Source organism: Corvus moneduloides, chromosome 3 (assembly GCF_009650955.1).
Source record: "Corvus moneduloides isolate bCorMon1 chromosome 3, bCorMon1.pri, whole genome shotgun sequence".
Lineage (NCBI taxonomy): Eukaryota > Metazoa > Chordata > Aves > Passeriformes > Corvidae > Corvus > Corvus moneduloides.
In genome coordinates, this window is record NC_045478.1 from 21,538,077 (window position 1) to 21,556,571 (window position 18,495).

The 18,495-nt window shown below is 38.0% G+C and overlaps 1 protein-coding gene across 7 annotated transcripts in view; it reads right to left on the minus strand.

Moving 5' to 3' along the window:
* ERICH1 (glutamate rich 1) overlaps nt 1-18,495 on the minus strand; it is a 96,975-nt gene that overhangs the window by 24,485 nt on the left and 53,995 nt on the right. For 2 of the 7 annotated variants that reach the window (XM_032104582.1, XM_032104575.1), the window contains 3 exons: nt 9,984-10,361; nt 7,111-7,305; nt 2,430-2,617 (listed from right to left, as the gene is read on the minus strand). In XM_032104582.1, the coding sequence (XP_031960473.1) occupies nt 2,544-2,617; nt 7,111-7,305; nt 9,984-10,361 (647 nt within the window). In that variant the 3' untranslated portion in view covers nt 2,430-2,543. The other 5 variants (XM_032104576.1, XM_032104577.1, XM_032104580.1 and 2 more) reach the window with 4 other exon arrangements.

Here is an 18,495-nt window from a genome sequence, read left to right on the forward strand (position 1 = left end):
CAGAAACTGCTCCTGGGCTTGATTAGCTGGGGCCAGCTGATTTCTCCACAGAAAATAAGGCTCTTACAGTGCTAAAAGCAAAGGGAAAAAAAGAAAGACCAAAAGTAATCTTTTCGCCATTATTACCTGATTCAAGAAAAGTACATTTTTGACCTGCAAACTTTTACTCACTGGAATAGTACAAAATTTTACCCTGCTTGAGCAGTGAGGCTGGGCCAGGTAACCCCACTGTGGTCCCTTCCAATCTTACCCATTCTGTGATTCTGTGAAAATATTTCTGTTTGGCAAAGATATCAAAATCGGCTCATCTATATGCAGCTATTCAAAATTCAGTTGAATTTTAAAAATCACTTTAATATTGAGCAACCTGGTCTAGTGGAAGGTACCCCTGACCACGGCAGGGGGGCTGGAACTTGATGATCTTTATGTCACTTCTAACTCAAGTCATTGTATGATTATGAGAAATGGCCAAGCACTGAAAGAGAAGTAATAAATAAGAGAAATTAAAGCAATAAACGAAGCTGTGACGCAAGTGCATGAGTGCTTGTGAGACGAGTGTGTGAACGTGTGGTAGTGTGTTCCAGGCTGGACTAGCTGGTGTCCAGGAGAGCCACAGAGCAGGCATGAGGGCCCAGAGTCCAGGCAGGGATAGGAGAGTGGCGGTCCTGCTATTCAAGGGATCAAAGGGCTGCATAGTCAGCCACGTGAGCATTGTGTGTGTGTGTGTGTGTGTGTGTGTGTCTCCCTGAGGTATGTGCTTAAGCATTGCTACTGTTTGAACTTAGAAATGTGGAAACTGGAGTCATCTACACTGACATCCAGATCTCTGGATACACCAACCTGGGATCCAGAGGACAAGTAGGAGGAATCACCAGGTCCTGGGGTCTACCCAAGGCAGCAGCCTTATCTCTCAGCACAATCACTCAAGTATCAGGAAATGCAGACAGTACAGTTATTTTTGTGGTCCTAGTTTGATCTCTTTTGTACTTGTGTTTCAAAAGTCTGTCTTTAATTACATGACCTCATTTATTTTTTTCATATTCAGTGTTTAGGACAGATGATGTTTACTTAATGAGTGTCTGTGCATCCTTTTTTGCAGTTCCTAGGCCTCATTTACTGTGTGACATTCAAACCTTAAAGTGAGGATGAAGTGACTCATTTCCCATGAGTCAGTTAAGAGAGTAGCTAGGTGCTTCACATTCAAGTCATGTTTTCTTCTTTCTCCAGATGTGGGACTGAAGCACAGAGGATCTCAGTGAAAAGTCATAGCTACAGTTCAATGCCTATGTGTTAGCAATTTAGGGGCATTAAAACAGGGAACACACTGCTAGTTTCCCCTCTGCAAAGGCTGGTTTATAGACCTTTCCTAGCAGATACAGACCAAACTCAAGTTCTTCAGAACTGCACTTATTGCTCAGCAATAAGACTGGTTTTTCTGCACCTGCAGTCATTTGGTGTATTACCAAACCCCTTTTAATTTCTTCAATTAATGAGAAAGAGGTATGACTGTATTTTTATTACAAATTCTGAGCATCACTAAACCAATGCCTTGCAACAGGATGTATCAGGCAATATAATAAAACAGAAAAAACAAAGCAAAAAAACCCATGCAATGTTTATATAGTCTCATCAGTAGTACATCTCCAAGCACATCTTGGGGGAATTAAATATGTTGCCACTATCTTACTAATGACAAAACTAACACACCTATGCATAAAACATGGTTTGCTCTGTATCACTTATCCGATGAATGATACAGTGGAGAGAAGAGCCTCTCACAAAGCACTTTTATCTTCACGATTCTGAAACATTTTACAACCATGGATATTACTTACTGTAGTATCTACACTTGGTTAAATTAAATAGCAGAAATATTACACAGTAGTAGACAGATTACACAGTAATCAGAGAGAGAGAACCCAGTCCCATAACTCTGCAGTCAGTGAAACCTGCTGGATTGTAACAGGCTGAGCCATGGAGTAGTTCTGAAAATGCCATCCAAGTTTCTGCATAACTGCAAACAGGACCTACATGACCCAAATGTAGAAACATATCTATTTCGACAATTTAGCAGTTTATTCAGCAAAAATACATTCCTCGGACATTTTGTTGCTTAGGTTTAAATATAAAAAAATATAGTTCTGTTTTCCAGGCAAGCAGACATACCAAAAAAGTCAAGAAATATAACTTCCAGAGAGGAATGATAAATTTACAAACAAAAAAAATAATACTATACTTCTAAAACAAAATACCTGATAGAGACTTTATCATTCCAGTTAAGTTATCCTATCCACTTATCTTGAAGTGAAATGTACATATTAATGCAGCTGAAGACTCAGGCCACACTCTTTACCAACCAATCACAAAAGTCCCATTGTAGTTATACCTTTATTGTCTTCTGGAGTTTGTAACACAGAAAAGTAATTCATTTACCTGAAGGTGTAGAATGCGTATTGACACTGCTCTTCCTGAACAATTGCTACTTGATTAAGAGTTTGTATATTAAATTTTAATCCTGTGCATATGGGCACAGGGGCAAGGCTTTATTTCCTGTTCTTCACAGGAAGGATATCTGTAATCCAGTAGTGAAACAGAGATGCGGCTACCTTGGCATGATCTGAAAACAAAGAAAACACATTCCTCCTAAAATACCTCCATGACATTTCTGAACACTAAGAAAAAGACTTACATCTGCTTCCATTCAATATTAACATTTCAGAAAGACCAATACAGATACTGGAGCTTGAAGACTAATACATATGAATTTCTACATAAGCAGGTGCATTTTATTTTAGGAGGTCAGTCATTTGTATGAGAAACAATTTTGTTCATAAACTTCGAAATTTCCTATTTGTTATGATTCAATAATTCAGAAAAAAATGTAATTGAAATGACATGATCATATGGGCAAGGCTTCTTTCTGTCTGGAGAGTAATTTCGCACATCATTATTTAACTTACAGTAGTACCTAGAAGCCCCAGTTGAGAATGAGTCATATCATACAGATAGCTGCATTAAAGCCTCAAAATGCTACAGCTTCTGTCTAAATTCAGAGATTACCTACATGACTTCATTGATTTTTAATGATAGGACTTTGTGCAGTACTTATCACATAATAATCACATTTAAGATGATTCTATAACATTATGCTAATACAGTTTTCAAATTTCTTTTCCTTTTCTTTGAATGCTCATTCGTTCAAAAAAAAGAAGTGTAAATGTCATCATTTTAAGTCCTCTGTATATCCAGCCTCTGCATTGTTGGCACACAGTAAGTGTATTAATTCTGGTCTGCAAAATGTACCTCCCCCTGCAACGAAGACTTATATAAATGACAATTCTCCAAAAAAAGGCAGTTAGAAGAAGCTTCTAGCTCTGCCATGAGTGATAATTTCCTAGGCAACAAGGGAAGAGTATGTTTGAGATTTGAACCTAACCAACAAAGGGAAAATATTAATATATAATAGAATGAAGCTGATGAGTAGAAGTTCATAAATGAGTTCATAAATTAGGAGATAATGACTTTTTTTTTAATTAGGCGATCACCTATGCTTTAATAATTGATGTGAAATGGGAATTAAGTAGCTCTCATTTCAAAAGCTAGTTGCCAACCACCAAAGGGAGCATTACTTCCAGTCACAGCTCTTTTCCTTTGCCCACTGCACTGTGGAGGATCATGAAGGTCTCTGGCTTCCTTTTGCTAACAGCCACAGACTTTAACAGAGACCAGCAAAGCCCCCATCATGAGAAATCCATGTCTATGTGACTTCTGAGCATTCTCTTCCCTGCACTTACAGGAGATTTTAGGTAGAGGTAAGTACTTTTTGTTAAAGACTACAAAATAAATTGAAATAGTAATAGGGCATCCTCTACAGACTGAGAACAATGACACTCTAATAACCACGTTCATATGAACACTCTTGACTAACCTCAACTATGATCACTCATGTACAAGGTCAAACGTAACTTGATGGAGTAATCTGAAGCACAAAGTACAAGGTAAGTTGATGGAGGATGACAACTAAACAGTACAAACAGTACCATAGAGATTTTCTTAAGTATTTTTTCTCATTTAAAGGAAATGTTAAAAGATAACAACTACTGTTGATAATTTTTGTGTCTGAATCTCCTTAGCATTTCCTTTTCCTGCAAAATTTATCAGACCCTACCACCACCCTTGTTAGGCCTTTATTTGATATGACTTCAAATAGTGGGATCTAAGAACTTAAGACAAAACAGAAATTTATTTCTTTTTTCTTTTGGATGCACTGTGATTTCCAGTCTGAGTAACATGCTAAGAGATGAAAAGGAGATACCAAATCATGGTATTGAACCAGTGGTTTTCAATTTGTAGTCTGCTGACCTTGAGCAGCCCATGGCTTTATTCTAAAGCACATTTATCATCAATAGGCATAAGCTCTACCAAGTGGGACTTGGTAACCTCAATGGAAAGTTGGATGAAACCTAACATACCCATATGAGGAAATAAAAGACATAATGGTATGTATAATTTGTAAATTTTATTAATGGAGAATGTGCACTTATATGAAGAGACGCATCACTTCTCATTTTTTTCTTACGCTTCCCTTCCTGGAATTAAACATAAAACTGAACAAAACATAGCACCCATCTTTACATCTTTGATGATGGCATCTTAAGTAGAATCATAACCATGGGAAAAACAGTTAACATATTGCTTCTTGAAATACAGGGAATAAATGTTTATTTTGTTATAAATAATACATGTTCCTAAAATCAAGTTTTTTATCATGTTAATAAGGAATGGCCTTTCCTTCCAGTACATCACACCCCAGTAAAAATAAAGAGAAAAAAGACAAGATAGTAAGACAAAGTCATAAAAAAATTAGAGATTACTATTATGTACTGTGCATTTTTACCTTCATAAACAGCCTTGTCTTTCTATAATAAGAACTTGAATTTGTTAAGACAACAGGCTTTTGTAATAACTCTTACCACCTGTTCACTGGGAGTGAAAACTAAAATGTAAAAAACCCACACTGGACAGTATGACCTGATTTTGAGCCAAATGTAGGGAAAAAGAAGTATAATTAAAGGCATAATTCAAAGTAAAATTTCAGACCATTATGTTTTCATTCACTCAATTTCCTGACTTACAAATAGAATGTATTTGTTAAAGTCTGCTGAGGAAAATTAATGACTAGCAGGTGCTTAATTATCCTTTAATAATTTATAAGAATCTATTTTACTCTTTCTTATGTTGTTGTACCTCATGAATATCAAATTAACTACTATGGTTACACCACTGTGAACTTGGAATGAGATTAGAATTGAGCCCAGAGTGACAGCAGTTACTAGGGAAAAAAATCAACTGGAAGAGTAAACAATTCCAGGCTGTACCGGTAGAAACATTAATGAATTTTAAAAATCACTCAGTAAACTGTCTTTTGCTTTTTCCAGTGATGAATACATACATTGGAAAATTAGGGGTTTTAATTTGCTTCTGTTTTCTCTCTTCAGTCTGACATTTCTGCTATACAAAAGTAAACAGAGCAACTTGTCTCAAGGCTGCAAATCCCAACAGAACTCCAATTGTATTGTATAAAAGTTAGATAAGGCCTGTAAAGAGTATCATGAATGTTGTCACTTCAATTCCATTTGGATTTAATCAATAGAAGCTTAATTAGTTCATTCATAAAGGGCCAATACCATTTTCATCATTCCTGTTGAGCTCTACTTGGTTTGCACACATGTATTACATCCAATGAGACAATGTGATTATAATTAAGATCAGAGATTGTAGGCTTGAAATGCACAGAAGGATTTCATTCCATGTATATGTGGATACTTCACATCCATCAGAACCTTAAGGGTTGTCATACTGCACATCTACCCTTAAAAGAAGACATACGTACTTCTCTAAGAGTGTCCTTTTCAAAATGTATCGGCTCTGAACTCCATAGGCAGGAATTCTCTTTTTTCTCTGTCCAACACATGGCATTCAAGAGGCTTCAGTCTTGATGAGGATCTTTAGCCACTATCATGCTGTAAATCATTTAATGATCTTACAAGCAGATGTCTCTTCTTTGAATGCTGTTGCTAAGCCTCTGGTGGCTATGATCTTAATTACACTGTTACCACACTACTATCATCTCTGCTGTTACTCTTCAAAAGACTTAGAGCGCGGTCTGAAATGGTTGAGATTCTCTTTATGCCATAGCCAAGTGCTCTCAACTCTGATTAAATTCTTTGGGAGGCAAGAAAATGCAGCACATCTTGTAGATTTCTGTCTGGTGCTGCAACACAAGTTCTAATGACTAGTAGCAACGAGTGTTTAAATGAAGACTACCATGGAAAATGAATCATTATACCTTATGTGGACTACATGTGGATCCCACGTTCACTTAAGAACTACTAACTTTACAAGAAGAGATTCTACTAAAATTATAGGGGTGATACTAAAGAACAGAAGGAGCCTGTGCCTCAGGCATGAAAAGATTTAGTAACACAGTAATTTTTCTTTTTATTAATGACTTCAGGATATTGTTTGTTATAAAGAGTAACTTTAAATTTTTACATTATCAACAGTATTTTTTAGAAACTTAAACCAGATGTTTAGATTTAAACAAAACCAAAACTGTACATCAAAATTTAGCTTGCAAAGTCTGTGTATTAAAGAAGCCACGTGATGACCAGGAAGAAATAAAATAATGGGTTTTATTGATTCTTATGCATGTAAAATGAATCCTTAACTGGAGGAATAAAATCTCCAAGATAAACAAGTTAATTGCTTCAATTTAAAAAGTCTACCAAGGGAATGTATTAAAAATATGCTTTAAATATGATTACATCTTAAAACATTTCAGATTTTAAAAATATTAGGTTAAACCTCTGAATCATCTTGTATTCTGTAGTTGCAGTAAAGTGAGAAGAGCTTCCATATTGATTGTAAACAAATGGAAAATAGGGATATCACTGTATTTTTGGGGGGAATTATGCTTTCATATCTTGTATAAGCATATATTTACTATTATATAATTATTTACAGCTTCCTAATTAAAAAACTAAAGCGATGTGAATTTTAATTCACACAAAAAATATCACTGTATGAACATGAGTGAATAGTACCTACCAGGAGACATCATAGATTGCTCTTGGAATTGTTTCAAAGCATCTTTCAATCTCTCAATATCCTGTAGCAATACAAGCGATTTCAGCCGATGCAGATGAGTCACATCTGAGGAAGAGATGGTGTGAGATTCAAGACGTTGTAAGAGCTCTTGGGCAGTTGCTGAATTTACAGCAGCATCTCTGCATTCTGATTTCTCTGGAAAAACAGTTAGAAAACTATGTTAAAAATATTCAGCAAGCTCAGAGAATTTTCCTAATTATACTTTCTTTCCTAGAACAGCACCTTCCTTTTTAGTACAACTGACAACCAAATATCAGGTACTAAAGAGCAGCTTATTAAACATTTTTTGTTAAGTATTAAAACAATGGTAAGGTGAAAACTACAAAATTCAGTAAGTAAAAAAGACAATAGGATTCATAATGATAGGAATGCAAGAGGAATCAAATTTTCAAAGTTAGCAGAGGAAGAAGGTGTGATGAAGAAACTGTACTGTGGCCAAAGCACTGTTTTTACTTCCTACACACTATGTATTATAAATTGTACACATGTTTTGGAGAAGGGAACAACTCTGTGGAACTACTGCAAAGCACTTCTGGAAGCAATTACCCTGGTATTGCACCTTTATGTTTTTATTTAAAAAGCAAGTATTACAGCATGCAAGACAGCAGAGAAGAACATATATTGTTATGGGTTGACCTTGGCTAGATACCAGGTGTCCACTAAGATGTTCTATCACTCCCCTTCCCAGTGGGACAGGGCAGAGAAAATGAGATGAAAAACAACTCATAGATTCAGATAAGGCAGTTTGCTAAAAGAACCCACCAAAACTAGCAGATGTTTGCACACATATAATTAAAGAGGAAAAAGGTTTATTCTCTATTTCCCACCAGCGAGTTATGTTCAGCCACTTCCCGGGAAGCAGGGCTTCAGCCCATGTAGCGGCTGCTCTGGAAGGCAAACATTGTAAAATAATAAATGCCCCCAGTTCTTCCGACCTCCCTTACTTTTATATCTGAGCCGATGTAATCTGATATGGAATATCCCTTTGGCTAATTTGGGTCAGCTGGCCTGGTTGTGTCCTCTCCCAGGATCCTGCCCACTCCCAGCCCCTTGATGGAGGGGAATGTTGGAGAGACAGAGCTGATACGATGCCAGTGCTGCCCAGCAGTAGCCAAAACTCTGGTGTGTTATCAACACCTTTCCAAAGCACTGTGGGGGCTGCTGTGCGCAAATGAACTCCAGCTCAGCCATACCCAATACAATTGCTTATACAGTACTAAACTATAAGTTCATTCTTCCATTCCAGTAACAATGTGTTGTCTGTCCCTTTAACCAAACTCCCCTCTGGCTTTTACCAGCAAGACACCCGAGAAGTACAGAATTCTCCCGATTCAGATTTTTAATATATGTACTAGAAGTATAGTCCAACGTGACCATTTGAAAATGCTGCTAAAAGCAATGGCTTCCAATTTTATAAAAAAAAATAGGGAGTGTTAAAGCCATTCAACTAGAAAAGGCAAGCAGCATAATGTCAGATCTATATATAAACTGGGATTTGCCTAACAAGAAAGTTAGTCACACTGATTTACAGATGTCATATCTCATCTGCAGATGAACTTCCTTTCACCTAAAAATTCCTCTCTGTGGCTTCCAAAGTCCTCACTGGCTCAACACTCCGATCTGCTGGTTTGAAACTAGGGCCAGTCAGTCTGTCAAAAACTGCCAAAACCTGAACCTTTCAGGAAAGCTGGAAGTTCAAGAACACACTTTCTTAAAACTCAACATGCAACACAGCTGTGGACAATTGATCAGGTTTCTGTTCTGGGTCATGTGTTAGCAGCAGAAGTTGAAGAATTTCAATCTTGCTCCGTCACTCTGGAATTCCACTACAGCAAATGCATGTAGTTTAGCTTGCATTTACTTAGCCATATGGTGAAGTAGTAAAATTCTTAATTTTGGTGAGGGAAATACCTTAGCCAGAAAGTAGGACAGATTTCAAATGCTAGTCTTAGTATGAAGACCTGATGCAGCAGAAAAATTTAACATTACGCAAAGAAAATTCCATGTCTAGATCTTGAAAAGAAAATTAACATGAAATCCCTGATGTCATCTTAACAAGGTTTTTACAGTAATTCTGTAACCAAAAGATGAATTTTATGGTACTAGAAGCCGACAGCTCTGACTTAAGATGGACTAATACAGGCAGGTAAGCTGTTTAATATTATCCATTCAGCTCCACAGTGACCAGTGAACATTCAATAGGCCATTAGGGATAAATCCATGCAATTCTTTCAGAAGTACTATGGAATGTGCATTGAGCATCAATTCCCATTCATCTTGTTCACAAGCACTTTATGCCAGTATACTTTCCCAATGCCAATAGTATCTTCCCCGTTCCTTTACATGCTGTCTGTCTAGATTTCCTTATAGAATACAAATATATCTCGTCCTGGGAAGGAGAACATTCTGAGAAGTAGATTGGTTCAGAGATAGTAAGCATAAAAGTAGTTAAGGATAACAATTGGCCTCATTTGAAGTTTTCTGAAAGCAAGTAATCCTTCTGGGTGTTTCCTTGCAAAGGGAAGAATTTTAACCACTTGTCCCAAGGGCACTGGAATGTTTAAAAGAAGAGCAAGGAACACCATGTATATTTTTAAAGACTGACAACCACAAGCTTTTTCTATTGATGTGAATTCTTACATAGTCAGGTACACACCATAAAGTGGGACAAATACTAGGTACTCACATGTCTTACTGAGTTCAAGAGAGACACTTTAGTAGATTTGTCTCATTTTACAGGAGCAATAAATGCATAACCATTTTCCCCTGTGTGGTAATACTCATAAAAAGAAAGGAGAAAGAGTGGTACATACTGTCGGCAAAATAGATTTGTTGTGTTGCCTGCAGGAAGTCCAGAATGCTATCTGCCTTTTCATCTATGTCTTTTAAGCCTGCTGCTACTTCTTTGTTGTTTTTGTCAGGCTGATACGTAAAATCCACACCAGTAGTTTTTGTTACTAAGCCAGCTGCTCTCTTTTTTTCTTTCTGTCGCTTCTTTTTCATTTTCCTCTTTTTATTTTTGCTTATTCTGGGACCGTCTGTTTGCTGCAGCTGTAAATTATCTTGAACAACAGTTTCTTGCATTCCCAAATCTGTTTGTTCTCCATGTAAATTACTAGAGATTTGTAAACTGCTCTTTTGCTTCCTCCTTCGAATGCGCTTTCTCTTGGTTTGCCCTTGATATTCCTCTTCTGTGGATTCAAAAGAGACATGAGAGCTGTAAATAAGATCTGTAATAAACATTTTAGAACTGCATACAATGAAATATGACACCCTTTAAATTCTGGGATACCTGAGTGGCTCTAACCTTACTTTTATGCTTACAATGTCTTTCAGTACTACAATGTCAAAGTCAACTTTTCTGAATGTATTAAAAAGACAAGCTTTTTTCCCTTCTGCTTCAATAAAGACTGTATCCTCCTTCATGCTACATACTTTACATCTCATTTACCTTCTTAAAGCAGGTAATATGGTTCTATAAAGAGTGAGGTCAAAAGAATCCCCTGAGCAAAAAACAGCATGGGCAGACTGTGTGACATGGCATGATAGTTCCCCAAAGAGTCCCACACCATCAGCTGGTAGACTTGACAAGGAACACAAGAAGAATGTACGTAATTTACAACGAAAGATGATAGTGTTTATATTGATAATATCCATTCATGACAGTGCTGCGCTTTAAAAACACCAGGCGTCTCTTTCTGACTGATCTATTTTCTCCTCCTTAAACATTCTCCTCCTTTGGGATATCTTACTCCTAGCTCAGTTTTGGACATCAACTTTATAGGAAAAGCATGCAAGGCAACAGTGACCTTGGTAAGTAATCTCCAATCTTTTAACAGCCTGCCTTGCTTCTGTTGTTCCCTTGCTACATTATAATTTCCTTACTACCTAATTCTTCAAAAGCCTCACATGTCACAGCAAATAAGTCCCTCTTGCTCTTCAAGACAGCTTTTGTGCTTCTTTACTCAGATCTTATCCCTGTACACAAAGCCCGGAGTTTTAAAGTAATCTCTGACCCTGAACTGATTGCTCCTCCCACACACTCACTTTCTGAGTGTTAACCCCTCTAGTACTAGCCAAGGAAGATTTGGCCAGAAGCCATCACCCATCTTCCCTCTGAGTGCACTGCTGCTGAAGTCCATATTCCTGTCTATAATAATTCCTCCCTAACTAGTAATTTCCTCATTCATGGTCTAACAAAATCCTCACACATTTAAACATCATGGATTGCAGAATGCCAGTTTTCTTCTATGTACTGGGTTTGCATGACAAGATTTTGGTCATGGGGGCTACAGGGGTGACTTCAGTGAAAAGTTGCCAGAGGGTTCCCTTATGTCTAACAGAGACAATGTCAGCCAGCTCCAAGATGGACCTGCTGCTGGCCAAGGCTGACTCATCAGTGATGGTAGTAACGCCTCTGGGATAACATAGTTAAGAAGGGGAAAAAAGTTATTGTGCAGAAGTAATTGCAGCCAGAGAAGAGCAGAGAGAGAACAGGTGAGACAAACAACTCTGCAGACACTAAGGTCAGTGCAGAAGGAGGTGCTCCACATGCCACAGCAGATTCCCCTGCAGCCTGTGGTGCAGATCATGGTGAAACAGCTGTGCCCCTGCAGCCCATGGAGGTCCATGGTGCAGCAAAGATCCACCTGTGGAGGACCCTCCACTTGAGCAAGTGCAAGCCTGATGGAGGCTGTGACCCCATAGGAAGCCCACTGGAGCAAGCTCCTGGCAGGATCTCTGGAGACAGGAGCCCACACTGGAGCAGGTTTGCTGGCAGGACTTGTGACCCCACAGAGGACCCACACTGGAGGAATCTGTTCCTGAAGGACTGCACACTGTGGGAAAGGACTAACGCTGGAGCAGTTCACGAAGAGCCGCAGTCTGTGGGATGGACTCACAGTGGAGGACTGTCTCCCATGGGACAGACCCCATGCTGGAGAATGGGAAGGACCCCTTTCCCTGAGGAGGTGAAATGCTTGTAACCCTCACTCCCCATCCTCTTCTGCTCATGGGGAGGAGGTAGAGAACTGGAAATAAAGTTAAGCCTGGAAAGATGGGAGAGGTGTGGGGGGGGGGGGCAGCCGTGGCGCGCAGGAAGATGCTTTTAAGATTTGATTTTACTTTTCACTCTCCCGCTCTAATTTTGATTGGTAATAAATTCAATTAGTTTCCCCTAGCTGAGTCTGTTTTGCCCGTGACAATAGTTGGTGAGTGATCTCTCCCTGCCCTTATCTGGTGAACCTTTAGTAATATTTTCTATCTCCTGTCCAGCTGAGGAGGACTGTAATAGAATGGCTTTGGTGAGTGCCTGGTGTTCAGCCAAAGTGAAAACACCACATCCTAATGTTTTGCTCTAGAAAGTTAAGACATTAATCCTTCCCTCAACCCCTACCTGCATGTTTCTAAATTCCTAACAGTGCCCTGAGCCTAGCACTCTTCTTTATCTGGATTTACACCATTCTCTTAGGGTCAAAGCAACCTTGCTTGGCTAAGGCTATTGTAATACAAGAGAGACATCTGAAGCCTAATGCTTGTTTCAGAATGATACGCGTAATCTCCTGAACTGTCTCTGACATTCTCAGCTTGTTTGGCTTTCTCATCACTCCTCCCCCAACCAGTCTTTGTCGCTATTTTCTCCATGGTTGGAGGCCCTCTCTTTAATTTCTGTTTCTTTTTCTGTCTTGAACTCTGTCAGCTCTGAGCCACTTTCTCTTTAAATATCACTACAGACTTTTAGTTCTTTAGCTGTCAGATGACTCACTGCAAAGCAATTTTCCATACTTTCAATGAAGAATGCTGCATAAAAATAAATTTGCTGTATTGTAATTGAACACCACAGCATGTTAAAGACACGCCAAACGTCACCCTGGACCCACAGTGTGGAATGTTTCACACCCATGGTATTTGAGCTAAATATCTTTATATGTAATTTGGACATATGGGATGTGGGAAAAATAACGTCTGTGTCATCCTGAAGGAATAAAATATCAGAACTGAAGGCAGATACAAATGGTGAAAGATGCTATAAACAAAACATCAGTGTTTCATCTTGAGATCTAATTTGGATTTTCATGGGAGTATTTGTGTTATAATAGGTGAATTTCACCGCAAATATACATACATTGTTTAGCAAAATTTCTCAGCCCACTGTTAACCTGAACAGCACTGTTTGATAATAACACTACTTTAATCTATGCTCTCAGCAAAGCAGCCTAACTTGTTCTTTAAGCATCTGAGATCCCCAAATCTCAGCAAAACGACAGCATGTTGTGCAGCCAAACACCCCTCTTTCGTTTGAAATCACTTTAAAAAAACCAGGCAGAAGCCAGACGGAGCTTAAGATAACCAATATTTTGAGTCAAATCCAAAAGTTTCCTTATCCTAAGTACCTCAGGACAGCAGAAGGTCTGAAGAGACCACGGTGAAGCTGTCAAAAGGCAGAATGGATGTAGTCTTCCCATGTGTAGGTATTAAGATAAATGCCTGATTGAAAGGAAACCAGAACTATGCTGACTTTCCTCCAACACAGGAAAGAAACACAAGACTCTACCTAGTTCTCTTGAGGAGCTAGAGTGGCAGTCCTTTAGCAGTTTTGTCACTCTTTGCCCTGTATTCTAGTATCTGTGTAGTATCTACTGTTCCATGTGTGGGAGCTACCAGTGATTCAGTATCAGGAACAAATGAAATTAGATGCTTACGAATGCAAAGCAATGCACACAAAAGGGATTAATTTGAACAGCTCGCTGGTAGGGGTAAAGTGAGCTGTTATCAGCTCAAGAAAAACAAACCCCATACCTGTGCATCATCATGGAAAACTCAACGAAAACATTTGCTCAGTTGGTATCAGTGATCATAACAGCTAACACCTTGTTTGCATACATAAGAAAAGAGATGGAAAATAATACGAAAAATATTCCAAAGCTATTATATAAACCTATTGTACTGCTCAAGCTTGTAATGCTGTGTTGCTTAGTATAATTCCAGAATTGAAGGATTTTGGCAGGTAACAGGAAGACTCTCACAGAAGTTAGCAGAGAAAGAAACTCCAAAATATTTGTATGATTTTTGAAAGAGTAACAAAATAGACTTAATTTCTGCCTCCTCATGTGAAAGCAAGGTGACAGGCAATTTATCTGATCTGTTTCACAAGCTAATAGAAGAAAGTAAAACCTTTTTTCACTAATGGTATAGTTTGCTATGGAATTCCCACGTGTGTGGTATGCAGAGGAACCAAGAGAACTGCTTGTTCATACTGCCAGCAAGGCTACCTGATTACAAGAGACATACTGTAAAATATAAATGAAAGTTATACAAGAAACATACACCATAAAGTTTATGTCACAGCCCACACAATGACCTTAACAAATGACATGTTCAGTGGGATTCGCCTCCCACAGCTTTAGCTGCCTGAAAATACTTAGTGAATACTTAGACCTATGCTCCCTCTTATAAACCCAAAAGACACTTGTATCTTCAGAAAGCAGTTTATCTCATCCTAAACCAGCAGGGATTGAAATACAACCTGAAGGATTTAATCTCTTTCTCTCCCCTTCCATTAACCACAAATGAAATCGAGATGATGAGTCCTGACTAGATGCTTGCAACAACTGTGAAGAATCAGTTTCTTTTACAAAAATTATTGCTACACAGGAAGGTAGCAATCTTCACACAGACTCATTCTTCACATGAGTCTGCTCATCAGATGATTTTTACTAATTAACAAAATCCACTGTTTTATAAAAAAAACCCAAACAAGACCCAACTTTTGAATGATTCTCTACATTTCAAGCTAGTAGGGAGGCCTGATAAATTTCAATAGATACAAATTTAGTTCTAATATTTTTCTGACTGACAGAAAACGTTTGTTATGTCAAAGCTGTGTATTACAACAAATGCAGGGAATATACACTATACAAGCAATCTCAGTATGTTGAGTAAGTACTTAAGCAGCAATAGGAATAGCTTTTGAACTGCTCTAACCCTAGCCACAACTATAGCTACAGCTTGCTCTAATTCCACAAGAGCTGATGATTCTTCTCCTGTTCCATAATGGTCTGTCACCTCTCTCCCTCCTATCTTTGCCCCACAAGTTGCTTAATTGATCACATAATCCAATTATCCAGGAGCAATTGACTCTAACCTGTTTAGTCTGCACTTGGTGCTCTTTCCGACTGAGCAAAGTGTCTTCCAGATGGAATGCCCATACACATTTTCCAGTCATAGTCATAATTTCATAGCCATTTCTTTCAGCCTTAGTAAGAACTCTTACCTCAAGAACTGTTCAGAGTTAATTTTTTTTTTTTTTTTTGCATAGATTGCTTTTCGGATGCAGTTTACCACGCAGGTGCACAGTCACACTACCCTGACTGACAGTATGATATGGAAGTGGGAATGAGCAGCCTAAGAATGTAAGTCAGCACTAAAAGAAAAAGTCATTTTCTTACAGCCTAGCTTATCTTGTCTGAAAGATTTAAATGTTTTCTCCATTCAAACTGCATGTTTCTTTAACAGAACAGAGGTAGAAATATGTAAAAAAAAGACTTTCAATGAAGTAAGAGGACTCAGTTTATACATACAGCTTACTGAACTGTGATAACGAAAAGTCAGGGCTGCCAGTTTCTATCTTCAAGGAAAAAAAAAAGAAAAAAAATATTACTGACATGAAGATTCCCAGTAAGCTAACTCTGAGTTCTATTACATTAGCAAAAGTACTTTGTATTCATCATCAGAGCAGCTGGAGACACAAAGAGATTAAATACAAAGCTTAACAAAGTCTAAGAGCAACAGCTGACTTCCTCCTGTCCAGACTAACTACCAGCATGAACACACTGCTGGCAACTCCATGATGGAAAATACAAGCTTCCTCGAGTTTATCTTTACTATTTCAGTTCCTTCAGACAATGCCAGATGAAAGCATTGTAAGAAAGCATCCTATAAGACAATGAAAAATGGGAGGCTGATTAGTTAGGTGTCTGCAAGTCTAAGGGATACGAAGTTCCACAGCATGCAAAACGAAGTTTGGCTCTGAGAATAAGTTGAGATTTTTGAATGCTAGGGATTTTTAGAAATCAGGTCCTTGAATATTATTAGAACAAACTTCTAGAACAGGGGACAAAAAAAAAAAAAAAAAAAAAAGAGAGAGAGAAAAATATGTAAAGCAGACTGAGGAAAACAGAGTCAAAGAATATCCTCTCAGCTTTAGGAATCCATACAATGTGCTCATCGTGACTCAAGTATGGCAGCTGGCTCTCCTGCTCACAGTCAGCTGTCTGGATGTCGTTCATGGTAATTCTGTAATTCTGTTGGGTTTTGGCTTTTTGGCTTGGAGTTGTTTTTGGTTTTTTGGTTTTTTTTTCCAGATGAAACAGGACGCATGCCCCTCCTGATTTTTCAGCCAGTTTAAGCTCTTTTCTTCTCCTTGATACTGCATGAATATTCCATGGTGTACCACGCAGTCAATGCAGAGGAGTTTAATTTTGGTTTAGGATCTTGTAAGGGAAAAAACGAATGTTATTTTTAGTGCCAATTAAGATATCTGTAGCAGCAATTTGACCAAGAGTGAAAAGCTGTGGTTAGTGAATGCAACACAATGGAATGGTTCATTAGAGTAAAAGCAATATTGGAAAGATCTCACACACATGAAATGATGTTACTATTTTTTCACTCTTTTTGGGGGAAACTGCTTCAAATCATCATTTGAAATCAGAAAAAGAAAACCAATTTAAAAACTTTAAAACTTTTAGTAATGTGCAGCACTTGTAATGTTGTAGAAAACTGCAAAAGACTGGAAGCTGTTTAGGATAGGGACTGTCTTTTATTTTTTCATTCATACTATGTTTGTGTGCTGACAAATGAAGAATTCACATAAAACTGGCAAATGTTGCATAAGTGCTGCCTACCACAAAGGAGTATTACCTCCTGGATTTTAAGCAAATCCAATTAATGCTAATGATAATAATCGGATACCACTTTCTGCATAAGTCTTCAATTGTAAATGTTCACCTGACTGTATATACAAATGAATTTCTCTTACTCATAAGTTAAGTAAAATTCCTGCCATAGGAGGAACTGTACTTGGTCACAACAAACAACTACCTACTACTATATCCTGTATCAAACAGCAGCCATACACTGCAGTCAAGAAAACATCAAGTTTGAACTTACACAGAGGTATAATGATGGCCGTTCTTTTCCACTTTTTACCCTAATAATTGCCATAATTTTATGTGCTTTTTGATTGCTGCTGAGTGCTAAAATGTTGTTTTCACAGTTATTCATCATACTGTAAAATCCTGGTAACAGTCAGTTCTGAGCTCACCATTTTGCAGGTGAATTTTGACTGGTTATTTTTTCGTAAGTACATCACTTGACAACTGTCTAAGATGTGTTTCATCTGTCATTTTTGACAAATCATTCAATCTGGTATTACAATGCACCAAACTCTTGCCTTTAGTGCAGTTAATATCCATGCAGCCATCAGGAAACCTTCTGATATCACTGTTCACTCTTCTTACCTGACCAGCTATTGAACACAAGTCTCCAGTTGTGACCTCTGTGTTCTGAGAACTGCTGCATTCTCTTCATCTACTTAACTACTCCGGGGCTTCATCTTTCATATTATGTCTGTGTGCCCTCTTTGGAGAGGGGCTTTATCAAAAACTTGCTGGAAATTCAAGGAAACCACATCAGCTGTAGCATCCTTATCCATGTATTTCCTGCACCTTCAAAGATTCCAAGATGTTTGTATACTTCCTCTTTGCAAACCTTCTGTTGATCTGTCCCAGTCAGATCACAGGTTATGAAGCATCCACAAATGTTATTTTGCATCATAATTTGTGCTGAACTGTCTAAAACAAACAACAGGATTACAGCCCTGCAGTTCCTTGCACAATTTAAGAACTGTTTTAAAAAACTGGTTTCACAGTATCTAACCTCAAAGGCTCTGACAACAAGGCAATTTGAAAATCGAGCATCTATGCATCACTGTCAGTAATATGGGCAATTTTTTTTTCTTAAATTCTTTTAGAAAGTTTATGTGAATAGAATCTGGTACTTGGAACTCTATTTTAAGAATTTATTTTGTTGCATGACCATTAAATCACTTCAATTTCACATATCCTTTCAGAAAAGCCAGGAGGAAGTGCTACATCATGGGATTCTCCATAGTATTTTTTCCACAGCTAACATCAATGCAAAGGATTTATTTAACTTCTCTGAAACAGGCCTCTCTAAATACTCATTCTACACCATGATTATTGGCTCGAAAGAGTGGCAGACACATTGCTCCTGGTGCATCAGAAGCAAGACCTATTGCCAGTTTTA